The sequence below is a fragment of the Mustelus asterias genome, chromosome 11 (genome assembly GCF_964213995.1).
Source record: "Mustelus asterias chromosome 11, sMusAst1.hap1.1, whole genome shotgun sequence".
In the NCBI taxonomy this organism is placed as follows: Eukaryota; Metazoa; Chordata; class Chondrichthyes; order Carcharhiniformes; family Triakidae; genus Mustelus; species Mustelus asterias.
In genome coordinates this window covers 16,403,668-16,431,009 of record NC_135811.1, presented here as the reverse complement: position 1 = coordinate 16,431,009, position 27,342 = coordinate 16,403,668, and the positions used below count along the sequence as shown (strand labels likewise).

The following is a 27,342-nucleotide window of genomic DNA, read 5'->3' as shown; positions in this document are numbered from 1 at the left end:
GAGGAGGTTTACCAGGATGTTGCCTGGTATGGAGGGGCTTCTCCCTGGAAAGACGGAGGATGAGGGGTGACCTAATAGGGGTGTATAAAATTATGAAGGGCATAGATAGGGTGAACAGCGGGAAGCTTTTTCCCAGGTCGGAGGTGACGAACACAAGGGGTCACGGGTTCAAGGTGAGGGGGGCAAGGTTCAACACAGATGTCAGGGGGACGTATTTTACACAGAGGGTGGTGGGGGCCTGGAATGCATTGCCAAGCAAGGTGATTGAGGCGGACACACTGGGATCATTTAAGACTTATCTAGATAACCACATGAACAGACTGGGAATAGAGGGATACAAACGGATGGTCTAGTTGGGCACATGAGCGGCGCAAGCTTGGAGGGCCGAAGGGCCTGTTCCTGTGCTGTATTGTTCTTTGTTCAGGGTGATTGACAGGTTCAGACTGTCACTCAGGGTGATTGACAGGTGGCTGTGGCCCCGCCCCCGGCGCTGTGACGTATCGATGTTCTCGCGAGACTCGGGCGGCGGGATTTTGGGGATTGTGTCTCGGCCGAAAAACCCGAGAGAGAGAAACACACCGCGACTGTGAGTAACCCCGAGCCCCCAGACCCGACCCCGAGCCCCCACCCCGAGACAGAGAGAGACACCGCGACTATGAGTAACCCGGAGACCCGGCCCCGAGCCAGAGCCCTCACCCCGCCTCGGCCCAGTGCGTAACTAGGCCCGAGGCCTGGGAGGCAGGGCCTAGGCCCGAGCCGTTGGCCTGAGCGTCTCCGGGCCTGAGTCGGGGCCTAGTCCCGGGAGGCGGGCAATCTGAGCGACAGTAACCCAGTGGGGGCTGTGCCGAGCCCGGGTTTAGCTCAGAGTCGGCGGCGGCGACAACAACCGGATCGCGGGGGGGGGGGGGGGGGCGGTACAGGAACAACTTACACTCATGTAGCGCCCTGAATGCAGTGAAGCCGCTCCCGGACGCTGTGCGGCCCAGTCCAGTCCAGTCAGGGCCCTGTGACCAAAACCTCAGTCAAAGGGTCGCTCTGATCTTAAAGGAGAGAAAGGGAGGGGATAAGAATTCCAGAGCTTGGGACCTGGACAAGTGGAGCTTGGCCACCAGAGCTGGAGAGAAAATATAATCACAGATGGTCAAGAGGGCAGAGTTAGAGGAGCACAGATATCTCAGAAGATTTTGTGAATGGATCTTTGATTTGGTTTATTATTGTCACGTGTATTGGGACACAGTGAAATTATTGTTTCTTGCGTGCTATACAGACAAAGCATACTGTTCATAGAGTACATGGGGAGAAGGAAAGGAGAGGGGGAAGAATATAGTGTTGCAGTTATAGATAAGATGTAGAAAAAGATCAACTTAAGGCGAGGTAGGTCCATTCAAAAGTCTGATGGCAGCAGGGAAGAAGCTGTTCTTGAGTCGGTTGGTACGTGACCTCAGACTTTTGTATCTTTTTCCGGATAGAAGAAGGTGGAAGAGAGAATGTCCAGGGTGTGTGGGGGCATTACAATGGAGGACATTTCAGAGGAAGGGAGGGGAGGGACCATAGAGGAATTTGATAACAAGCATGAGACTTTTAAAGCCAAGATGTTGCTTGATCAGAAGCCGAGGTGAATGGGATTTGGTCCTAGTTTGGATAAATGCAGCAGAGTTTTGGTTGGCCTCAGACTTAAGGTGGATTGGATGTTGGAGGTTAGACGTGGAGAAGTGTGTTAAAATAATCAAGTGTGGGACTAACAAAGGTATGGGTGAGGGTTTCCACAACCGGCAAGGCAAAGACAGTGATGAATGATGTTAGAGATAAATTGGGCACAAATGGCACAAATGGATATTTGAAGTTCATATCGAGGTGAAATGTGAGATTTGGGTTGTGCGCAGATTGGTTTATCCTCACAACTATCAAGGAAAGGGGTAGAATTGGTGATGGAGTGAAGTTTGAATTGGGGATTTAAAATTCAGCCTTCAGTCTTCGCAATATTTAGTTAGAGAGAATTTTTGCTTCTTACCCAATACTAGATATCAGGCAAGCAGTCTGATAATTGAGAGAGTGCAAAAGTTTAAGGTGTTGGTGAGATAGATGTGAGTGTCATCAGTATGCATGTGGAAAGCGACTGTTTTTGGATAACGAAGCTATGTAAATAATCGGACCCAAGGATAGCTCCTTCAGGGGTAACAGGTAATGGTGCTGGAGGAGGGAATGAAACTACCATAAGTGGTTCTCTGGCAATTTGTGAAGTATGGAACATTTACTCTATGAATGGTATGCTTTGTCTGGACACTTTGAAATGATGTAAGAGTTTTAACAACACCTTTAACAACACTTTGAAATGAGGCAGAGGAAACAATTTGTTTAAACCTTTTCCAATATTCACAGATTGGAATTTTTTGAAAAAATAAATATAGATTGTATAATAAATAAATATAACACATTGTACGTTAGTACCCTGTGATATGCTCACCAGTTAGTGTAATTCTCTTGTTTTAGTTAGTCTATATAAGTCCAAAATGTGACTTGTGGAGTGCATTGAGAGCTGTTGGTTTTAACTAAATTTTCAAGCTCATTCTACTTATTACAATTTTGGTGAGAATGTGGAATTTGCTACCATGTGGAGTATTTGAGGTTGAATAACATAGACGCATTTAAGGGGAGGCTGGATAAGTAGAAAGGAATAGAAGGATATGCTGATGGAATTAGATAAAGTAGAATGGGAGGATGCTCTGTAGGGCATAAACGCTGATGTGGTTGGTCTATCTGGTAAATTCTACGTAGTTCTTTCTCCTTTTCATTGGGAGTAAATGTCACAGGAGCGTTAGCAGTGGCATTTACTTAATCTTTTATTCACCTTGGGGGGGTTAGTATTTCTGCTTAACTGAATTGTTGTTTCTTGTAGATGTCAGATGAGCTGGCAAAGCAGCTGGCCAGTTATAAGGCACAACTTCAACAAGTAGAGGCTGCACTGTCTTCTGACGCAGACAATGAAGACCTACTTAAATTACAGAAAGATTTGCAGGTTGGTGTTCTTTTTTTTATGAATACACATTTTGAACTCGGATAAGATTCCCACTTCCCCCAATTTTTGTTATTGAACACGTTTTATTTTTAGTGGAATGATAAGATACAACAAAATGGTGATTAAAGCTGTCTTTATTAATGAAAACAAGCTGCTGAATAACATCTGTTGAACAGGATGACTGTGTGCACATTTGGAACAAAGTGTTTCCAATGTATCACTGTGGAAGCCAGAACCAAACAAAACAAAAATCAAGTCACACAATACAGGAAGTATTCTGTTTTGCAACAACTTCATGCTGCAAGTAAGGGGTGGTTCAGCCTGTGGAAAATACAGTGACTGACTGTCTTGCTGTTCCAGTGTTGGACACAATATACACTGTGGGTAGCTGTTCCTGACATTGCCTTGAGTCAATGTTTCACTATTGTTTTACAGCAAAAATATGAAATTTATATACTACACTCCATAGAGTTTCTGAATTGGAAACACAGTTAATGTAGACCATCTGAAATTTAGGAGAATAATATATTTAGAAATCTATTCAAGAACATGCATATCATATATATCATATATATATATCATATATATCATATCATATATCCATATCACATATAATCACTTTCCCAACGTTATTCACACTTGCTTTCAACAGTAGAATAAGCAGCTGAGTGGTTGCCTCTGCAACTGATCGTAGAATCCCTACAGTGCAAAAGGAGGCCGTTTGGCTCATCGAGCCTGCACCGATAACATTCCCACCCAGCCCCTATCTCTGTAACCCTACGTATTTACCCTGCTAATCCCCCTAAGCTACACAGCTTGGGACACTAAGGGTCAATTTAGCATGGCCAATCAACCTAACCTGCACATCTTTGGACTGTGGGAGGAAACCGAAGGAAACCCACGCAGACACGGGGAGAATGTGCAGACTCCGCATAGACAGTCACCCAAGGCCGGAATTGAACCCGCATCTCTGGTGCTGTGAGGCAGCAGTGCTAACCACTGTGCCACCATACCATTTCCGATAAGTAAAATTGAACAAAACTCTTAATTCACAAAGCATTTAATGACATATCCAAAACAATTATCAGGTACTATTAGCACTTTGGCTGGAATGAAAAAATATTAGCTGAGGTGATTGCCTTATAATCATTTGAGACCTTGATTCAGTTTTCCTTGTGTTGAATACTGCGCTTCACTGATGTTGAGCAAATAGTTTCGATTGTGTAACTTGGGAGTGTGTGCTGTGAGAGACTGAATTAATCCATTTGCCTTGATGAAAATTGTCTTAACTCCAGGTCATCCATTTAATCAGACTTCTTGATAATTTAAAACCGCTTTTGGACTGCACATGTGTTAGTTTGGATTCCAAGAGATAGTTCCCTTATCAGAATGGCTGACTCATTGACTGATGAAAAACTGTGATATCAAGTCTGCCACTGGAATAAGGGGGGGCACATTTAGTGTAAACATTGGGGTCTGGCTCACAAATGCCAGGGTCCTGGAATAAGAACTCTAAACAGTTCAAGCACAGAAGTATCTCAAATCCACTAGGATTCTTCGCTTAGTTCTAAGCGCAAACAGTGCACTGTACTGTCCTGCAAATGCATCGTGATTATTTAGCAGAAATAAACTATTGAAGATAAGCATGGCGAGTGTTTTGAAACCTGAGGCGCCAGAGAGTAGTTTGGAATCTGCTCGACTCTCTTTCTATGCTTGTGATTGATATTGTCAACCTATGTATTTTTAATGCACAAATCAGTCCACGTTTCTAAGGCCCATTGTCATATTGTTAAATTTGACTGTGTGTGAATGAGACTTACTGCCTTCTTTTCCACCTTCCTATCCTGTCCACTGTCATATAAATTGTAGTTAGCCCTCTTTTCAATATAAAATTCTTCCTTGTGCACAGTGCTTTAAAGATGGCAATATGAAGCAGAGCTCTGAACTTCACTTGCACGGCCGAACCATAAAGTCTATTTAGGATTTATTTTTGCTTGTGCGAACTTAGTACTCTGCTACTGTAATGGTAACACCATTACTTCATTCTTAAAATTACCTTTCTAGAGTCCTGTATTGATTTGTTCCATTATTTTAAAATCGATTATTTGTAAGGCTCACATTTTTGCCCATCTCTATTTGCTTTGAAAGGATGGGGTTGGGCTGCCTTATTGAACTTTGATTCGAATGCACTTCAGGGGGCAGTTAAAAGTTAATTATGCCAGCGTAGGGGCTGCACATAGGTTTGGAAAAGAGACCAGGTTACCTTTTCTAACGGACATTAGTGTGAACCAATTGGGCAGCTTCATTTCTACTGATCCCATTTTTTTTAATTTCGAGATTTTAAATTGAATTAAAAGCCTCACAGTGGGATTTGAACTCTTGTTTTTTTGGACTATTAGTCCAAGCTCTGGAATACTTATCCATTAACATAAGCATTACACAACTATATCCGATATTGTAGGAAGTAGATGAAATCTGTAAATTCACTACAGAGAATGGTGAGAGAACAGATGGTTTATTGTCCATCTCAAGACACTAATATGCAGTCAGTGTGCTGGAAGTGAATCAACTTATTCTGTATCATGCCATCTTTCTGACTATGCATGCAGCAAATGGATACAAACTGCACAATGTAGAACAAAGGGAGGAATACACAAAAGTTAAATTGCTGTATTAAAAGGAGCAATTCAATTATTAGTTTCCTGGGTTGCCATAATCTGAGCACCATTTTATCAAGCTGTCGATGTGCATGAGATGGGCATTGCTGTGCTTGCCTATTTTTTTTTTTTTGCCCTGTGAGTGAGTGTTTAAATAAAAACAAAATAAAAAACAGAAAATGCTGGAAAATCTCAGCAGGTCTGGCAGCACCTGCGGCAAGAGAAACAGAGTTAACATTTCGAGTAGAATATGACTCTTCAGAGCTGGAGTGTTTAAAGTCCGTTTGACACTTCTTGCTGCTGTTTGCAAGATTAGGACCTTGCTTTGTGGGAAACCTTAAATGTCCCACATCCTACAGTGCTGTGACCCGGTAAATTAGATCATCAAACTGCTTGACCACCCGTTAGGTGGATAAACCCTTCAGTTTTATATCTATTTGCTGTTGAGGGGTGTCTCCAAAATTGCTGCAAGGCTGTGTTAATTCTCCTCCCTCTGTTATCCCTTTATTTTAAAGTAACATCCTCTAGATATTACTGTGTAATCAATACATCAGGGCCTGTTGCAATCCTTCGTAAGCCAAACTACCATGATATCGCATTCAGGGCAACTCAGACTGGAGTACTTCTATATTTTACATCTTTTTTTCGCAGTTGATACACGCCATGTTTGATTTCAGGTGGATATGGACTCTGCATCTTGTTCTGAGTAAGTATTAATCCTTGTCACCAGTTGCACATGGATTTAAATAGATCTGATTGGCTAAAATAGTTGTTCACTCTCAAACGTTTTTTTGCCCTCCTGATTTCAAACTCCAGTCTAAATGAATTAAGGCTCATTTCTTGGGAATACCACGGAAGTTTGCATGTAGTTGGACATGTCTGTTCATTATCAAATGTACTTGTGTGTTATTAGCATCTGCTCCCAGTAAAATTTGGTTTGATTTTCCTGGGTATTTTCTTGAGTTTACGTGGATAGGTGGCCATTAGCAAAGTGATTGCTTTGAAATTAGAAATATTGGCATACAGAGATAGCCTGGATTGAAGCCAGAGAAACCTGACTGGCCTTAGCTGAGTGAGGAATCCTTGCTAAACTTCAGTTGATTAGAACCCACTTCCCAACTGCACATATGCCACGCACTTTCTGGTACTAAGTGCTGACGGTGCCGCTTCTATTACCAGGCGTTCGTTGTGTCTCGTTGTTGCCTTTTTATTTCCTGCAATTCTTAATATCAGATTTGTAAGGCTACAAATGAAAAGAATTGTCACACACAAGTGCAGTTAAGGATTTGTAGGTATTTAATATAAGTAGTCATGCATGGCAAGTGCAGCGTTTAAACCAGTGTCCAGTTATAAAAACATTTCTGGAGGTAACAGACATGCTAACTTTTGGTGCGAAGATCCATGTATTAACTTGTCTGTTCTCCCCATGGATGCTGTTTGTTGACCTGATGACCTGTTTGTTTCTAGCATTTTCCGGGGGGGCGGAACGTTTGTTTCAGTTTCATAGAATCTGCAGTTTTTTTCTTTGTTCATTTTGTGCAATTTCTGAAGTCCTGATTTCATGTTTATATGAAGTCTCTTTCCTGCCACAAGATGGTGCTGTATAAAGGTTGAGCTCCACCAGGCAGCTTTTTGTGAGCTGGGGTTGTACACCCCGTAGGCATTGCATGGGAGCTTCCAGTTAGCAGCATTGTACATTCCTGCTGGACTTGTACCTATTTAACAGAGGCTTCTGAGGGAAGTGCCCAACAAGATTTACATAATCATATATTGATTGTATATCTTTATTAATTGAAACCCAGTCCTTCAATGTTATCATCATCTAGGCATTGCTGCACGGATACACCAGGGATAAGGAGCCACCTTTTAACCCTTACATTTACGATTAATCAGACAGACTAATTCTTACTCTCTGTCTCTTAGCCATCCTTTGTCTCTGAGTCAGCCTCTGGTTTCCATTCATACTTACCGCAATTGTGCTAATATACCCATTTGAGAAACACAGCTGCCTAGGGTAATCTGACTCCCAGTAGAACACGGTTGGTAGACTGGAGTGGGACAGCTGGGGTCGGGAGGGGAAAAGACCTATTTGACTTTGTCCTCAACAATCTGCCTGTCACAGTTTTGGTAGGAATGACCACCTCATAGTTCCTGTAAAGCCAAAGTTCTGGCTTTACAGTGAGGACACCATTCATTGTGTAGTGTGGCACTTCCACCAGACTAGATAGGAAGATCTAGCTGCTCAAAGCTAGGCAATGATAAGGCACTTGGGTTATCAGCAGAATTGTATTTACCCCAGTGTGTACATCATGACCTGGCATACCCTCCTCTTTGCCATCAGCATCCAGTCAGAAAAAGATCCTTTTTGTTGAGGACAGCATCCTGCAGTCCCACAACCAATGGATCAAATCGAAGTTCTGCAGTCCTGTCGCAGCTAGTGAGGGAGGGTGGTGGACAACTAAAGAACAGTGGGAAGGGGAGTCTCCATGAACATCTCCATCCTAAAGGATGATTGAGTTCAGCACATGTGTGCAAAAGACCAGGCGCAATTGTTTGTAACCACCTTCAGCCAGAAGTGCTGAGAGGACCATCTATCTTATCTTCCTCCTGAGTCCCTATCATCACAGAAGCCAGTCTTCCCCAATGTAGTTCACTCCATGTGATAACAAATGGCAGAGCCACTGGTGACAACAGCTCTGGTCCCCAACAATATCCCAGCTGCAGTAATGAAGACTTGCTCCATTAGAACATCATCAGCTGCTTCATTAATAACCTTCACTTGATCATAAGTTCAGAAGTGGGGATACATTTTGATAATTGTAGAGTGTTCAGTTTCATCAATAACTCGGTCACTGAAGCAATCCGTTCCCGAATGCAGTGTGACCTGGGCAATATCTAGGCTTGGGCTGATAAGTGGTAAATAAAATTTGTGCCATGCAAGTGCCAGGCAATGACCATCACCAACAAGGGAATGTTTAACCATCACCCACTACCAACATTCAGTTCCGAGTCACATATTATCCTGACTTGAAACTATATCACCATTCTTTCACTGTCCTTGGATCAAAACCCCTTCCTAATAGGGTAGCTCCACCACCTGGACTGCAACAGTTCAAAGCTGACCAACATTTTCTGAAGGGCAATTAGGGATGGATAGTAAATGCTGACCTTGTCAGAAACACCCACATGCCATGAATGAGTGAAGATTCTCTTGCTGTTTACTTGCGGACAGTGGATCAAGTGGGAAATTTTGAGTGAGTTGGGAGGGAGTGAAGTGGCTTGCGGAACAGCATGCCCCTGGCCTGTAAATATGTTGTTACTGTCCAAACTCTGTAAACCTTTGCTGTCAAGTCCAGGTCTTAAAAGGAGAAAGTGAATTTTTAAGAGCAAATATTACTTCACTTTCCTGTCACGTTTGGAGAATTTATTTTGAAAGTATCCTGTATTCCTCCACAACTCCACTTCCATTTCCCTTTGGAAACTTGCTATTCCAGGTCTCCAGCTCACCAGAGAGCTAATATTCGCCATGAGGTTAGCCAGCAAGTGACTCCAGCAGAGATTGGGATGCAGGACTGAAGAGATTGACAATTGGATGTCAGCAGTATTCAAACTCAGTACCACCTGGTTCCTTGGTAAGCTTGAATCCTGAAATGGCTGGCTGCTAGGAGCTTGTGGAAGGGGAGCAAGGTTTCTCTTTTTATTTAAATAAATAAATATTTGTAAATATTGTTGGGATGTGCACTCATTTTGCCCTCTTAAGGTGACACTTCCTTTAAATTGTTTTCTTTCTTTTCATTAACCTGAGGTGCGTTTTGCATTAGTGTTACTTTGCAAACTGTTGCTAGCAAAGTAAAAGGGTGAAGTAGGACCAGGAGGTGCCCCACAGTCTCAGCATAATGGATAATCCACTATCTCCCCCCCCGCCCCCGCAAACTTTTTAGTTTCCAAATAAATAAACTTGAAATGTCTAAAATTATGGAACCGTGCACTTAGTTCATAGTCCACAGATTTGTAACTGGTAGAGTGGTTATGGCAGAAGTAGATAGTTTAGGTAATGAGTGATTTCCAATGCTAGGTAACGCACATAGTGTGTCTTGGTGAGAATTTTGGATATTACAAAGGGAAGTGAGAGAGAAAATATAACCAGCTTAAAGGAATGAAGAGCTTTGCAACTGGAGCCCGCATCCAAATGGCAGCAGATCATTGAGATACGGGCCCCTATTGAGATTAGATAAAGGAGAAAAAAAGCAAAACAGGGTAACTAAGGAAAGAGACTGTCAGAGACCAATAATATGAACCATGTGTCGAAGTGGGGAAATGGTTCTTAATTTACATGTTGCACCTGTTTTGTTGTAGTTGAGGAGGATTGTGAGATATTGGATGAGATGAGCATAGTGAGAGTGGGAATATTAAGGGGTTCAGCTTGTTTGAAAATAGACAAATCATAAGAACTGGATAAAATATGGCCTGGCTGTTAAGAAAGCAAGAGAGAAAATAGCAGAGGCTCTGGCCATTAATTTACAGCCCTCTCTGGGTTCAGGCATGATCCTGGAGGACTGCTAATGTGTCCATTGTTAATAAAGGGTGAAAGGATTAATCCTGAGTAATTACAGGCCAATCAGCCTAATCTTGGTGGTTGGTAAGTTCTCTTAGCAACAGTATTAATCGTCATTTAGAAATGCGTGGATTGTTCGAGAGCAGTCAGCATGGATTTGTTACGGGAAGTTTGTGTCTGACTAGCATGACTGAAATTTTTGAGGAGGAAACCAGGAGGATTGATGAAGGTATCACTTCTGCTGTAACTAAGCTCTTAACAAGGACCCACATGTCAGACTAATCAGAAAACAAGGTTCCACATCTCGTGGGTTAGCACTGCTGCCTCACAGCGCCAGAGACCCAGGTTCGATTCCTGGCTTGGGTCACTGCCTGTGTCGGAGTCTGCACTTTCTCCCTGTGTCTGCATGGGTTTCCTCCGGGGGCTCCGGTTTCCTCCCACAGCCCGAAGATGTGCAGGTTAGGTGGATTGGCCATGCTAAATTGTCCATTAGTGTTGGGGGATTAGCAGAGTAAATATATGGGGTTACAGGGATAGGTGAGATTGTTGTCGGTGCAGGCTCGATGGGCTGAATGGCCGCCTTCTGCACTGTGGTCTGACATAGAATCCCTAATCAGAAAAATCAAACCCTGTGGAAATTTGGATCTGAAATTGGTTCAATGCCCGGAAGCAAATGGTGGCAGTCATTGGGTGTTTTCTTTAGTGATTGGGAGGTTGTTTCCACAAGGGGTTGGCAGGACTCAGTACTTGGTCTCTTGCTGCTTGTGGTACACATATCAGTGATTTAAATTTAAACGTAGGGAGCGGGATTAAGAAATTTGCAGATGATAATTGGTCATATGGTTGTTGGTGAGGAAGAAAGCTATGGACTGCAGGAAGATATCAATGGGCTGATCGGATGAGCAAGGATAGCTTCGTGGTATAGTGGATAGCATCTGTGCTGCTGAGCCAGGAGCTCCGGGTTCAAGTTCCACTGCAGGACTCAATGGCCAAGGAAGGCGAGTTCATGACATGGCCAAACAAGTTGAGCATCAACTTGTAAATCTTCCCAAAGTGCAATGATGGCAGGCATTAAGAGTTGGCGTTCTGGTCAGCCATCTGGTGAAGACAAACCACTGCAGTTCATTGCCAAGATTAACCATGGACTAACACACAAGTCTGTGAGCAGTAAAGCCCCTTCAGGACATGGTACCTGAAGGGAGGGAGAGATCAGGTGAGCAGAAAGTGGTAACTGAAATTCAGTCTGGAGATGTGTGAGGTAATGCATTTGGGGAGGTTAAACAAAGCAAGGGAGTATATAATCGATGGTAGGATGCTAAAAAGTGTAGAGGAACAGAATGCATGTCCACAGATTCTTGAAGGTCTCAGCACATGTAGTTGAAGCAAAGGGGATATTTTCCTTTATTTGCTGAGGCATAGAGTACGTGAGCAGGAATGTTATGATAGAAGTGTATAGAACACTGGTTAAATCACAGAGTACTATGTACAGTCCTTGTCACATTTCAGGAAAGATATTTGACAGGCAGAGAGATCTGGATGTACATGTCCACCGATCACTGAAAGTGGCAACGCGGGTGGATAAGGTAGTCAAGAACGGCATGCTTGCCTTCATCGGTCGGGGCATCGAGTATAAAAATTGGCAGGTTATGCTGCAGCTGTGCAGCATAACCTTAGTTAGGCCTCACTTAGAATATTGTGTACAATTCTGGTTGCCACACTACCAGAAGGATGTGGATGCTTTGGAGAGGGTACAGAAGAGGTTTACCAGGATGTTGCTTGGTCTGGAGGGTATTAGCTGTGAGGAGAGGTTGGATAAACTCGGTTTGTTCTCCTTGGAACGACGAAGGTTGAGGAGTGACCTGATAGAGGTCTACAAGATTGAGTGGCACGGACAGAGTGGATAGTCAGATGCTCACTCTTAGGGTAGAAAAGTCAAGTACGAGCGTACATAAGTTTAAGGTGTGTGGGAAAAAGTTTAGAGGAGATGTGCGAGGCATGTTTTTTACACAAAGGGTGACGAATGTCTGGGATGGGCTGCTTGGGGAGGTGGTAGGAGCAGATATGATAGCGGCATTTATGGGGCAACTAGATGAATACATGGTTAGGATGGGAATGGAAGGATACGGTCTTCGTAAGTGCATACAGTTTAGGCAGGCATCATGATCGGTGCAGACTTGGAGGGCCGAAGGGCCTGTTCCTGTCTGTACTTTTCTTTGTTCTTTGTAGTTTGTATGACTGCACTAGACAAGGTGCAGAGGGAATTTGAGGATGTTGCAAGGATTGGAGAATTTTAGCTACAAGGATAGATGAGTTGTTTTCTTTGGGACGTAGGCGGTTTGGGGCCATTTAAGGTTTATAAAATTATGAGGGGCCTAGATAGAATGGGAATGACCTAGATCCCTTAGCAAAGAGGTCAACACCAGGGGGCAATAGACTTAAAATAATGAGTACAAGAGTCATAGGGAAGTTGAAGAGAAATATCTTCACCCAGAGCGAGGGGGGTCTGGAATGCTGCCTGACAGAAGGGTAGAGGCAAAAATCCTCATTACAATCCTTATAACATGCCATAAACTACAGGGCTGCAGACTAAGAACTAGAAAGTAGGATTAGTCTGGATGCCTCCTTTGCCTGGCATAGAGACATGAGCTGAATGGCTTTTGCACCATAAATTCCATGATTATATGTTTCAGGCATTGCAGACTACATAACAGGATGGATGAGGATATGTGTAGCTCGAGGACGTATTGTGTCCCAGTTTTTTTTTCATGTGACCCTCTTAGCTCTCTGTATTTGAAAGTAACTGAATTGAAGTTCTCTCTTCCCACCCCACACACACACACACACACAATGTTGCTTGTTTCGGCATTTCTGCTCATGGACTTGCCACTCCCAATCTCTATGGCATCCTTTTGTTCTGTGTCGCAGTGGTCCATTATTCCTCTCCTGACCATCATTATATCTGCCATCCCTCTCCTCCGCTTCAGCTGCAGAATCTTGCACCCCACGTTGGGATACTCTCCTCAAACCTTCCCACCTTGTCATGCCACTCTACTCTTTGCAAACCCTCTGGAAAGTCCACATCTTTGATCTTGCCTATTGGTCGCCAACTCTAACCATACCCCTTACCACTAGTTGGTTGGTATTTCACTTTTTAAACCCCTCAAGTGATTTTATTTCAGTTTATTATGAAAGTACAAATTATTGGTCATGGAGAGGTCCTGGATCTGTGAGCCAGCCCTCGATTTTATGGACAACATGAATGAGGCTAAAGGCTGTGATAGACATTGCTTCATTCTGCTACTCAGCTGCAGCGTAAAATCTAGAGCCAGGTCCCGACATTACTTTGAAGTAGAGTAAGATTTTCTCTTCCAGTGCCAAGTTATCGCTGACTCTGGAGCTGCACTGAGGCCTTGGCATCTGCCCAACTGCCAGTGGGGCAAAGCAGCTTTACTTTATGGTGTAAATGCAATCTAGAGGCACCCTGGGAGCTATAGTTACTGATAATTGACTGAATGTATGCTGTTAAATGTTATCTAAAATGATGGTAGCAGACTGTATCTTGGCGTCGATCATGGATTTGGAGTCTTTACTACGACCAACAATTTGTATTTGTGTGGCACTCTTAGATAGTGCTTCACAAGAGCGTTATCAGACAGAATTTGGCATTCAGTCACATAAGTGAATATTGGGACCAGTAACCAAAGGTTTGGCCAAAGAGTTGGGTTTTAAAGGATGTCTTTAAAAGAGGAGTGGGGAATCCAGCTGAAGATAATGGTAATTGGAGAATTGCAGGAGTGCAGAGATCATGGAGGGTTGCAAGGCCAAAGGAGTTGAAGGATAGCATGGTTGGAGTGGCCGAAGTGATGGAGGGCTTTGAGCACCAGGACGGGAAATTTAAAATCAAATTATCGCCAGTCTGGGAGTCACTGCAGGTCAGCGAGCACAGTGATGATGGTTGAATGGACTCGAGAAGCAGAATTTTGAGAGAGCTTGAGTTTAAGGAGGGTGGAAAGCCAGGCGCCAGCCTGGAGAGCATTGGAATAGTTAATTCAAGAGGTAGGCAAGGGATATATGAGGACTTGAGAACATGAAACATTGGCAGAAACTAGTCAGAAGTGTGATTTTTTTTTTTTCTGATTTGTGTACCTGAGTTGAACTGGCCAATTTGAGTTGGAAAAGCTGTAAAGTTGCTAGGCGCTGACTGGATTCCAGTTACAATGATTTTCTACGTAGTTCTAGGCAGTGTACCCACTAAACTTCATGGCCATGGCAAGCCAAAAATTCCCATGTAGGCTATGCACAAAGCTGCCTCTACGTTTCTGAGTGGGGGGTGGGGAGCGTCTGTGTGAGGGGGGTGGTGGGGGGGGCCCCAGGCTGTCTGTGTGAGTAGGGAGGGCGTCTGTCTGTGTGTGAGGGAGGGGGGGCGTCTGTCTGTGTGTGAGGGGGGGGTGTCCGTGTGAGTGGCGAGGGGGCGTCTGCGAGAGTAGTGGGGGGGCGTCTGTGTGAGTGGTGGGGGAGGCATCTGTGTGAGTGGTGGGGGGGGCGTCTGTGTGAGTGGTGGGGGGGGGGGCGTCTGTGTGAGTGGTGGGGGAGGCGTCTGTGTGAGTGGTGGGGGGGCGTCTGTGTGAGTGGTGGAGGGGGCGTCTGTGTGAGTGGTGGGGGGGGTGTCTGTGAGTGGTGGGGGGGGCGTCTGTGTGAGTGGTGGGGGGGGCGTCTGTGTGAGTGGTGGGGGGTGGCGTCTGTGTGAGTGGTGGGGGGGGCGTCTGTGTGAGTGGTGGGGGGGGCGTCTGTGTGAGTGGTGGGGGGGGCGTCTGTGTGAGTGGTGGGGGGGGCGTCTGTGAGTGGTGGGGGGGGCGTCTGTGTGAGTGGTGGGGGGGGCGTCTGTGTGAGTGGGGGGGGGCGTCTGTGAGTGGTGGGGGAGGCGTCTGTGTGAGTGGTGGGGGGGGATGTCTGTGTGAGTTGGGGGGGGACGTCTGTGAGTTGGGGGGGACGTCTGTGCGAGTTGGGGGGGACGTCTGTGCGATTTGGGGGGGGACGTCTGTGTGAGTTGAGGAGGACACGTCTGTGTGATTTGGGGGGGCGTCTGTGTGAGTTGGGGGGTGGCGTCTGTGTGAGTGGGGGCACGTGCAAAAGGGTCTGCGCGTTTGATTTGGCCATTATTGTGACTCAGAACAACCTGAGCTGGGTGAAGCAGTCCTTGGTTGTAACAAGTTACTATTGAAATGTGTTTTGAGGGGAAAATCCTAGCCACAGCAATTTATGGTTTTAACTTGGAAAGCAATTTGGAGACCTCCATAGCCTAATACAAACGTAGCAATCAAATCAATTTTTAAAACCTAAGCAGGTCCCAGCCAGTGCCATCTACGTTTACTGTAAAATACAATGGATTTTATAAGAGATCGATGTTTTGATCTCTGCTGTCTAATTGCAGCAATGGTGTCTTCCTTTAGTAAAAGTCTTAAATAAGCAATCCTGTTTTCTGAGAGAGTTCTATATCAGAATATTTTAACATTCAGTGGAGTGGTGATTTGGAAACTGAATTTGATGCTGAAACACTGCTTTTCTTTGCTTGTTCATCTTTTAATTTGCTCTCTCGTCCATTCGAGAGGCCACAGATAGAGGCACAAGTCAGTGTTGCTGGCACATAGGTCTAACTTCCTCGCATCAAGTGATCAGATAATGTCAACTATGGAGGAAGAGATAAGGTTTCAAAAGTTGGCAGCGCAATGGTTTCTTTTATCTTTTCCCAATTTGAATGAAATACTGACTAAGCTAACTTGGCGTTGAAACTAGACCCAAAAGTGTAAGTCTGGATTAATGTTGTTTTTTTTTAAAAAGTGACGCTAAGTACTATATTTACTTGCATGTCTTACAGGAAGTAATAGAGCTAACCAGAGACCTGTTATCAAATCAGCCTTCAGTTGCTGCGGCCAATGCTGACAGCTCGACGAATTCCATTCCCAGTCACAAATGGAAGACTGGTGACAAGTGCATGGCCGTTTGGAATGAGGATGGACAGTAAGTGTAGAACTCTCTAACAGTACATCAATAGAACAATAGCAAATGGTAAGAGATTCTTTGAGACTTATTCTGGAATTTGTCGTTTGCAATAATGCAACAAAAACTAATATATTATTTATGGTAGAAGGATTAATCAAGTTTGCTAAAGATGCGCACCAAACCTGTTTGTTCCCACATCATAACCTTACTGTCAGTTTAGTTTGAGAGAATCCATGACCGGTAAATTTAGCAGCAAGTAGTAGCTGGTTGCCTGACTGCCGAAGTTGGCTTTTCCAATTACTGTGGCTTTACTGCTTGCTCCTGATTTCTGTGGCTGCGCTGATGACTGAAAAGGCGTACAGCGTTGCTGCGCCAGCCCACAGATTTTGCCACCAAGAGCAGCCACCCAGTTAGAATCCTCCCAAGTTGTTGCTTGCTGTTTCTTATGGTCACCAAATGTCGTCCTCCTTGGAGATGCCTGATGGCCCAAATACAGCAGAAAAGGTAGCTGCTTGTGGAAGCGTTTCAAACTACCTGTGGTGAAAATTTAGGAAATAGACAACTGAGCATAGCAAAAGAGAAAATGCTGGAAAATCTCAGCGGCTCTGGCAGCGTCAGTAAGGCGAGAAAAGAGCTGACGTTTCGAGTCCAGATGACCCTTTGTCAAAGCTAAAAGGCAGAGAAAACGGGAGATATTTAAACTGCAGGGTGAGGGAGTGAAAGATGACTCATAGCCACAAAAGCATCTGCATATTCTCATTCCAACCTGTTGTGTCAGGCGAGCAGCATTAACATTTCACTTTTTTTGCACACTTCCTGGTGCCTTATAACGTGCTCTTCTAAAATGGTCACTGTGGCTTCATTGGCCCAGATTTCATGGTCAGTGGCGAAGCGACAGTGTTCGTTTCTGGCCTCGAAGAAAGCAGCCCCGTGGAAATCTAGAAAACCGAGTGGCATGGATTGCCCCTTTCCCCAACATTGAATCTAGTGTCAAGTCAAGAGGATCTCCTAACATCTAGCAAGTGATGTCATCAAGCAGCGTAAGCAGCCAATCACATTGAAGTATCCTTGAAAACAGCAAACCAGGAAGTAAAATGCACTGTTTTTTTTTTCATTTTTGTCACGCTTTCTAGAATTTTACTTAAATAATTGGGACGTAGATTTGGGATAATGGTAGGAGCTGAAGTATTATACCCTTTTTTTAAGAAGATATTAATGGCAAAATGTGACATTTTACAAATATAAAGGTAGTTTTTCAGGGCCAGTGAGGCTATTCAATAATGATGACTTAGTGCACCTTTAAAGGTACAACTTTTTCAAGAGCTTTTACAGTGAAGCTATTAGTTTAAATGGCAAATTCTCATCAATTCATTTCTATTCGATTGCAGCCTGGGAGGGGGTGGTGGGGGATACTTCAGTTCATCCTATGCGAAGACATTGAATCAGTAACCACAATTTCTGCATTTCCATGTTTCACTGAGCATGTGCAGACTCCAGAAGCTGCTGTCAGTTCTGGAGGAGACACGGCGATGACTATTGTCAGTTTCACTGTCATTATTTCCAGAAAATCCGAGCCTTTGTTTTATTCATCTTGATTTGAAAAACCTTAGTGGCAGAGTTATATATTAATATTTAATAAATGGTTGAAACCAAACAGATGTTACATTTAAATAGATGGTTAAACTGCCAGATATATTGTTAAAGCCATTTTAAAAAATGTTCGCAAACATCTGTGGATGAATTGATGTTGCAGCTTTAGTTTTCAATAAATTATTACAATTATTATTTTGAGAAATATAACATTTTTACTTAATGTTAGAGGCTTGTAGGGCCAGATTGTCAAACCTCTACTCACATGCTTACAGCCCTAACTTCCTTGCAGATTGTATGAAGCGGAGATTGAAGAGATTGACCAGGAAAACGGTACAGCTGCCATCACCTTTTCTGGATACGGTAATGCGGACGTGCTCCCCCTGATCAACCTGAAAGCTGTCGAAGAGGGAAATGATTCTGAAGAGCAGGGTGGCGACAAACCCAAATCCAAGTGAGTGTCGGCAGTCAGTTTGGTGCTTGTTGTAACCAAGATGCTTGTCTCCAGTGCGTGGGAAGCAGCATCTCAAGTTGTACCATTTTCTTAGTGGTTTCTACTTTGGGCTACTTGCAGGAAGGAAATGGTCGCCCAGCAGCGGGAGTATAAGAAGAAGAAAGCATTGAAAAAGGCCCAGCGAATGAAGGAGCTTGAGCAGGAGCGAGAGGAACAAAAAGTAAAATGGCAGCAGTTTAATAACAGAGCCTATTCCAAGAACAAAAAAGGACAGGTGTGTATTGTCCAGTTAAGAAGACACGCTGCAGCTTTGTTATATTTCGGAATGATCTGACTCCTTGTGCCGATTTCTCTCCTGTTCCCCTGACTCCATGCAGGGGTGCTGATAGCCCCTCTGGTATGCCACGCGGGTCATTTATTTTTAAATTTAGATCATTAGCACATATTTAACAAGCATGATGTCGTCTAAGCCTTTTACACCTCCAAAAGGCTTCGTGGCACAACAATCGATCTGTTGGAACATCAACATTTATTTTTCCTTTAACACAGCAGCAGAGCCCAACAATAGCACCTCACCTGATGCCTGGATTGAAGTATAGAACAAAGGAAAGTACAGCACAGGAACAGGCCCTTTGATCCTCCAAGCCTGTGCCGATCATCATGCCTTAACTAAACTAAAAAAACCATCTGCTCTTTTTCGGTCTATTCCTCTATTCCCTCCCTATTCATGCACCCATCCAGATGCCTCTTAAATGTTGCTAATATGCCTGCTTCCACCACCACTTTTGGCAGCACATTCCAGGCATCCACCACTCTGCGTGAAAAATTTCCCCTGCACACCTCCCTTAAACTTTCCCCCTCTCACCTTGAACCTGGGCCCCTTTGTAATTGACACTTCCACCTTGGCAAAAAGCCTCTGACTATCTACCCTGTCTATGCCTCTCATAATTTTGTAGACTTGTCTTTCCAGTGAAAACAATCCTAGTTTATTCAAGCTCTCCTCATAGGCAACATCCTGGTGAACCTTCTTTGCACTCTCTCCGAAGCTTCCACGTCCTTCTGGTAGTGTGGTGAGCAGAACTGCACGCAATACTCCAAACGTGCTCTAACCAAGGCTTTATATAGCTGCAACATCATTTCTCAACTCTTGTACTCAGTGCCCCGGCTGATGAAGGGAAGCATGCCTATGCTTTCTTAATCACCTCGGCCACCTGTGTTGTCATTTTTAGGGAACTGTGGACCTACACGCCCAGATCCCTCTATGTTAATGTTTCTAAGGGTTCTGCCATTTGCAGTATAATACACACCTAAATTTGATCTTCCAAAATGCATCACTTCGCATTTGTCCGGATTAAACTCCATCTGCCATTTCTGTGCTCAAGTCTCCAATCTATCTATATCCTGTTGTATCCTCTGACCATCCCCAGCACTATCAGCAACTCCAACAATCTTCGTGTCATCCGCAAACTTACTAATCGGACCCCCCCACATTTTCCTCCAGATCATTTATATATACTACAAACAACAGTGGTCCCAGCATTGATCCCTGCGAAACACCACTAGCTACAGATCTCCATTCTGAAAAACACCCTTCCACAGCTACTCTGTCTTCTATAACCAAGCCAGTTCTGTATACATCTAGCCAGCCCACCACAAATACCATGTGATTTTAGCTTTTGTACCAGTCTACCATGTGGGACCTTGTCAAACACCTTGCTAAAGTCCATATAAACTACATCCCCAGCCCTTCCCTCATCAATTATCTTTGTCACCTCTTCAAAAAACTCAATCAAGTTGGTGAGACATGACCTTCCCCGTACAAAACCATGCTGCCTGTCACTAACTAGTCCATTTTTTCCCAAAATGTGCATATATCTTGTCCCTCAGTATCTTCTCCAAAAGCTTTCCCACTACTGATGTCAGGCTCACCGGCCTATAATTTCCTGAATAATCCCTGCTTCTTTTCTTAAACAAGGGAACAACATTGGCTATTCTCCAGTCCTCTGGAACCTCGCCTGTGGTCAAAGAGAATGTGAAGATTTCTGTTAAGGCCCCAGCTATTTCTTCCCTTGCCTCCCATAGTAACCTGGGATAGATCCCATCCAGCCCTGGGGACTTGTCTACCTTTAATGTAATTTAGGATACTCAACACCTCATCCTACGATATAGTGACATTCTCTGGAATATGAACATACAAATTAGGAGCAGGAGTAGGCCAGGTTTCCGATTAGAATCATTCATATAATCTCTACAGTGCAGAAGGAGGCCATTAAACGGAAGGAGGCTAAAACAGAAAAGAACGGCTAAAGTAAATGTTGGTCCGTTAGAAGATGAGAAGGGGGATTTAATAATAGGAAACGAGGAAATGGCCGAGGCCTTAAACAAGTTTTTTATGTCGGTCTTCACAGTGGAGGACACAAATCATAGAATCATAGAGTCCCTACAGTGCAGAAAGAGGCCATTTGGCCCATCGAGTCTGCACCGACCACAATCCCACCCAGGCCCTACCCCCATATCCCTACATATTTACCCGCTAGTCCTCTAACCTACGCATCTCAGGACACTAAGGGGAAATTTTAGCATGGCCAATCAATCTAACCCGCACATCTTTGGGCTGTGGGAGGAAACCGGAGCACCTGGAGGAAACCCACGCAGACACGAGGAGAATGTGCAAACTCCACACAGACAGTGACCCAAGCTGGGAATTGAAGCCCTGGAGCTGAAGCAGCAGTGCTAACCACTGTGCTACCGTGCCACCCAAATAGCATACCAATAATTGACAGTCATGGGACTGTAGTGGGTGAGGACCTTAAAACGATCACTATTACTAAAGAGGTAGTGCTGGGTAGGCTAATGGGACTAAAGGTAGACAAGTCCCCTGGTCCAGATGGAATGCATCCCAGGGTACTAAAAGAAACTGCAGAAGTAATAGCAAATGCGTTAGTTGTAATTTATCAAAATTCACTGGGCTCTGGGGAGGTGCCAGCTGATTGGAAAACAGCTAATGTAACGCTACTGTTTAAAAAAGGAGGTAGACAAAAGGCAGGAAACTACAGGCCGGTTAGCTTAACATCCGTAGTTGGGAAAATGCTGGAATCTATCATTAAGGAAGAAATAGCAGGACACCTGGAAAAGAATGGTTCAATCAAGCAGACGCAACATGGATTCATGAAGGGAAAGTCACGTTTGACTAATTTACTGGAATTTTTTGAGGATATAACGAGTGCGGTTGACAGAGGGGAACCGGTGGATGTGGTGTATTTAGGTTTCCAGAAGGCATTCGATAAGGTGCCTCACAAAAGGTTGCTGCATAAGATAAAGGTACACGGAGTTGGGGGTAAAGTGTTAGCGTGGATTGAGGATTGGCTATCTAATAGAAAGCAGAGAGTCGGAATAAATGGGTGCTTTTCCGGTTGGCAATCAGTGACTAGTGGCGTGCCGCAGGGATCGGTGCTGGGGCCTCAACTATTTACCATTTACATAGACGATCTGGAGGAGGGGACCGAGTGTAGGGTAACAAAGTTTGCGGATGACACAAAGATGAGTGGGAAAGCAAATTGCGTGGAGGACACAGAGAGTCTGCAGAGAGATTTGGATAGGCTAAGTGAGTGGGCAAGGATCTGGCAGATGGAGTATAACGTTGGTAAGTGTGAGGTTATCCACTTTGGAAGGAATAATAGTAAAATGGACTATTATTTAAACGGTGAAAAATTACAACATGCTACTGTGCAGAGGGACCTGGGGGTCCTTGTGCATGAATCACAAAAACTCAGTTTGCAGGTGCAGCAGGTAATCAAGAAGGCAAATGGAATGTTGGCCTTTATCACGAGAGGGATGGAGTATAAAAGCAGGGAGGTCATGCTGCAACTGTACAGGGTACTGGTGAGGCCGCACCTAGAGTACTGTGTACAATTTTGGTCCCCTTATTTAAGAAAAGATATATTAGCTTTGGAGGGGGTACAGAGAAGGTTCACCAGGTTGATTCCGGAGATGAGGGGGTTAGTTTATGAGGAGAGATTGAGTAGACTGGGCCTATACTCATTGGAGTTTAGAAGGTTATGGGGAGATCTTATAGAGACATATAAGATAATGAAGGGGCTAGACAGGGTAGAAGCAGCGAGGTTATTTCCACTTACAATGGAAACAAGAACGAGGGGGCATAGCCTCAAAATACGGGGGAGTCAATTTAGAACAGAGTTGAGGAGGAACTTCTTCTCCCAGAGGATAGTGAATCTTTGGAATTCTCTGCCCAATGAAGCAGTAGAGGCTACCTCGTTAAATGTGTTTAAGTCACAGATAGATTTTTAACCATTAAGGGAATTAAGGGTTATGGGGAGCGGGCGGGTAAGTGGAACTGAACCCACTATCAGATCAGCCATGATCTTATTGAATGGTGGAGCAGGCTTGAGGGGCTAGATGGCCTACTCCTGCTCCTATTTCTTATTAGGCCCATCGAGTCTGCACCAACCACAATCCCACCCAGGTCCTATTCCCGTAACCCCACACATTTTCCCTGCTAATCCCCCTGACACTAGGGTCAATTTAGCACAGCCAATCCACCTAACCCGCACATCTTTGGACTGTGGGAGGAAACCGGAGCACCCGGAGAAAACCCACGCAGACATGGGACGAACGTGCAAACTCCACACAGACAGTGACCCAAGCCGGGAATCAAACCCGGGTCCCCAACGCTGTGAGGCAGCAGTGCTAACCACTGTGCCACCATGCCGCTCTAAAGACTGTGGATTAAACCTGGGATCTTCTGATCCACATAATGTGGTGGATTTATCTATTTTTCATTTAAAGTACTTGGGGTTATTTAATTTATATGCTTTTGGTATTCCGACCTGCTCTATTGTGCTATTTTTCATTTTTTCCAACTGTATATCCTGTAGTGTTTCTTTCCCATTGTCTCCTAGTGTCTGATTTAGTAAGCTTGGTAGCAGCACTTCCGACTGAGCTGGCTGTGTCCTGAAGGACATAACTGCTAAACTAGGCCTGCGACATGGTGAGCAAACCAACAAGAGAAGAAAATCTACTTTACCTCATCCTCACCAATCTACCTGTTGCATCTGTCAGTAGAATATTGGGAGGAGTGACCATCACACAGTCCTGATGGAGACAAAGTCCTGTCTTCACATTGAGGAGACCCTCCATAGTTTTTGTGGCACTACCACTTTGCTAAATGGGATGGATGAGCATCCTGAGGTTCTGTGGGCCATCAGTAGCAGCAGAATTGTGCTCAACCACAATCTGTAGCCTCATGGCCTGGCATATCCCCACTCTACCATTACCATGAAGCCAAGGGATCAACCCCGATTCAATGAAGCATGACAGGAGCATCACAAGGTATACCTACAAATGAGATGTCAACCTGGTGAAACTGCAACACAGGACAACTTGCATGTCCAGATATGTCCTGTCCACAAAAAGCTGTTAAATCCAATCCGATCACTTACTGCCCCATCAGTCCACTCTCGAATCATCAGCAAAGTATTGGAAGTGCATTCGGCAGTGCTATCGAACAGCAGTAACCTGCTCACTGCTCAGTTTCGGTTTTGCCACGGCCACTCATCCTGACCTCATTACAAATATGGACAAAAGAGCTGAACTTGTGAGGTGCGTGTGGCATCAAGGTGTCACAGCAAAACTGGAGTCAAGGTAATTGGGGGAGAACTTGCTGCTGGTTGGAGGCATACCTAGCACAAAGGAAGATGATTGAGATTGTTGGAGGTTAATTATCAGTCCGAGGACATTGCTGCAGGTGCTCTTTAATATAGTGTCGTGGAGTCCCAGTGCAGAAGGTGGTGATTTGGCCCATCAAGTCTGCACCAACTCTTCGACAGAGCCTCTTACCCAAACCCACCCCCCTCCCAATCCCTGTATCCCCGTGGATTTACCATGGCTAATCCCTGTAACCTGCATATCTTTGGCACTCAGAGGCAATTACCATGGCTAATCCACCTAACCTACACATCTTTGGCCTGTGGGAGGAACCATGAGAAAACCCTTGCAGACACTGGGAGAACATACACACTCCACACAGTCAGCCAAGGCTGGAATCGAACCTGGATCCCTGGCACTGAGGCAGCAGTTCTAACCACTGTGCCGGCCCTAACCTAGGCTCAGCCATCTTCAGCTGCTATACCATTGACCTTCCCTCTATCATAAATGCGGATATTTGCTGATGATTGCACAATGTTCAGTACCATTCTTGACTTCTCCACTACTGAAGCAGTCTGTCCATACGTAGCAAGACCAGGACAACATTCAGGCTTGGGCTTACATGGTGAATAATATTTGCCCCAAACAAGTGCCAAGCAATGACCTTCAGAGAATCTAACCATCGCCCCATGACATTCCATGGCATTATCAGACAAACGTATGAATTAGGAGCAGGAACAGGCCATTCGGCCCCTCAGGCCTGCTCCACTATTCAGTAAGATCACGGTTGATCATGGCCTCAACTCCACATTCCACCTTCCTCTGATAACTTTTGACTTGCTTGTTAATCAGCAATATTATATAAATATGGCTGCAAGAAAGAGTCATGATGTGGAGATGCCGGCGTTGGACTGGGGTAAACACAGTAAGAAGTTTAACAACACCAGGTTAAAGTCCAACAGGTTTATTTGGTAGCAAAAGCCACTAGCTTTCGGAGCCTTAAGCCCCTTCTTCAGGTGAGTGGGAACAGAATTGTTTGTGAACAGAATTCCCACTCACCTGAAGAAGGGGCTTAAAGCTCCGAATGCTTGTGGCTTTTGCTACCAATTTAACCTGGTGTTGTTAAACTTCTTACTGTGCAAGAAAGAGGTCAGAGGCTGTGAATTCTGCAGTGAGTAACTTGTCCTGACTTCCCAAGGCACAAGTCAGGCGTGTAATGGAATACCCCTGTGTCTGGCTGAGTGCAGCACCAACAACACTCAAACTGGACACCATCCAGAAGAAAACACCCTGTTTGAATGGCACCCCATCCACCAACACATTCACTCCCTCCACCACTGCATAGTAGCAGCAGTGTGTACCATCTATAAGATGCACTGCAGCAACTTGCCATGGTTCCTTTGACAGCAGCTTCCAAACCCGTGACCTCTACCTAGAAAGGGAACTACCATCATCTGCAAGTTCCGCTCCAAGCCATACATCAACTATATTGATGTCCCTTCACTGTTGCTGGATCAAAATCCTGGAACTCCCTCCCCAACAGCACTTTGGGTGTACCTGTACCTACACCACATAGACTGCAGTGGTGCAAGAAGGTAACTCACCACCACCTCAAAGGCAAGCACAAGGGTTGGGCAACAAATGCTGGCTAAGCCAGTGATGCCCATATCCTGTGAAAGAATAAACAAAAGTTATTTGTAATACTGTAATATGTCCGTGTGAACTTCAAAAGGACTGGCAGTGAAATAAATGGTCTCATCATTCTGTGGAATATAATTTTTTATATTCCTTAAGTAGCTGCAGAGAAACATTGGGACTACACCTACGTGTGTCTGTCCTCATCTTGACAGCATTTTGGCTGCCATTTTGGTTTAGATAAAAGGAAGTTCACATTGAGAGATGCGGATTGGTAAGAAAAAGAACTTCTCCATCAGTCCCAGTCTTGACGAGTGTTTGAAATGTTTTTCATTCCTCTTCCTTGGTAGCTTCCTTTGTTATTTTTGGTTGCAGTCGCTGCACAAGAATGCAGGTCACGGTGACACACGATCCTTTTTTCCAGCTGCTGATCAGGATTTCGGCCTGTCCAGAATTTGTATTTAAATTTCTCTTTTAACCACAGCAAGCACCATTCCTGCTAAAAAGGGGGATCTGTCCTGACTATCAAATATTCTTGTGTTTGGCTGCAATGCCAGCACTAATCTATTGGGAATTAATATCTCCTTCTCTGACATGTAGGATTGACTTGAAATTTACCTCATTCTTTGTGGAGAAGCGCTATGCCTCTAAATGGTGGGTCTCCTTGACATCCACCACATCGAAATTGCGCATAGGATATTTTTCATCACTTTGTGATGTACTTAAGTTGCTGCCCAGTTAAGCTATCATAATAAAAAACAGCAAGTAAAAATTTGTTGCATGTCATTTTTTGGTATGAAGCATTTTTTCAGCTGAGTTGCTCTTTTAAGTGTTTGCTTTGTTCCCTCAAATGTACCTGCACACCGACTCTCTTTCTCTCTCTTCCCCCCCCCCCCCCCCCCCCCAAGGAGTTGCAAGTTGGCTTTATTCTGTGTTGGGACTTTTTTTTGCCATGTGATTTTAAACATATATAATTTTATTTCATCGCTTTTGTACAACTGAGTTTATATAATTTATGTACAAGTTGCACTTAGTCTGATATATGCTGATTGGGTGAGAATTGTGTTAACCAGCAGTCAAATGTAAAATGTTTCTGATGGATACGTTTATCATTTTATTTGTCAAGAATTTCTTTGTAGGTGTTGGAGCTAATATTGTTGACTTTTTTTTAAGGTAAAGAAAAGCATTTTTGCTTCACCAGAGAGCGTGACTGGAAAAGTTGGAGTTGGCACATGTGGGATAGCAGACAGACCAATGACTCAGTACCAAGACACGTCCAAATACAATGTGCGGCATCTTATGCCACAATAATTGGCACCTGTGTAAAGTATTTCCAAGACAATGTATTTCTTCCTTTCTTTTTGTGGATGTCGTATTACGTTAGTGCACTTTTAATAGTTTTTTTTTGCCAAGTTCATTTGGTGTATCAGCACAAAATGTAGCTGTGTGATACCAGATATGTGAGAGAGTTAATTGTGTATAGTTACCATCCATTACTGAGGCAGGTGGAGGATTTGATAAATCGATCTTTCTATTTGAGGAAGTGTAATTTTTACAAATTCAAGTTTTTTTTTGTTTTGTATGTATAATTGGGCAATTTTAACAAATAAAAAAGTAAAATCACTCCTGTGTATTTGCTGGCTTAAAATAAATGTCAAAGTAACGAATTAAGTGAGATGTTGAGTAACATACTGTGCTATGAAAGATTTAGTTTTTTTTCTTGCAGTGTCCAATACCAAGTTTTCTCTAAATTGAAAAGTAGATTTGGACA

The 27,342-nt window shown here is 44.1% G+C and overlaps 1 protein-coding gene across 1 annotated transcript; it reads left to right on the top strand.

Annotated features, from left to right (window-relative positions):
- The first annotated feature begins 503 nt into the window (after positions 1–503).
- smndc1 (survival motor neuron domain containing 1) lies at positions 504–26,941 on the top strand. The gene is made up of 6 exons (XM_078223197.1): positions 504–586; positions 2,897–3,016; positions 16,104–16,246; positions 18,111–18,272; positions 18,393–18,546; positions 26,745–26,941. The coding sequence occupies exons 2-6, from the start codon at positions 2,897–2,899 to the stop codon at positions 26,880–26,882; spliced, it is 717 nt and encodes a 238-aa protein (XP_078079323.1). The 5' UTR covers positions 504–586; the 3' UTR covers positions 26,883–26,941.
- The last annotated feature ends 401 nt before the right edge of the window (positions 26,942–27,342 follow it).

Bases quoted from the DNA above. Each gene is read 5' to 3' on its own strand.
- smndc1 (XM_078223197.1), top strand. From the start codon at position 2,897: ATGTCAGATGAGCTGGCAAAGCAGCTGGCCAGTTATAAGGCACAACTT. The intron at 16,247-18,110 runs GTAAGTGTAGAA...ACTTCCTTGCAG, and splicing joins GTTTGGAATGAGGATGGACA to ATTGTATGAAGCGGAGATTG. The intron at 18,273-18,392 runs GTGAGTGTCGGC...GGCTACTTGCAG, and splicing joins GGCGACAAACCCAAATCCAA to GAAGGAAATGGTCGCCCAGC.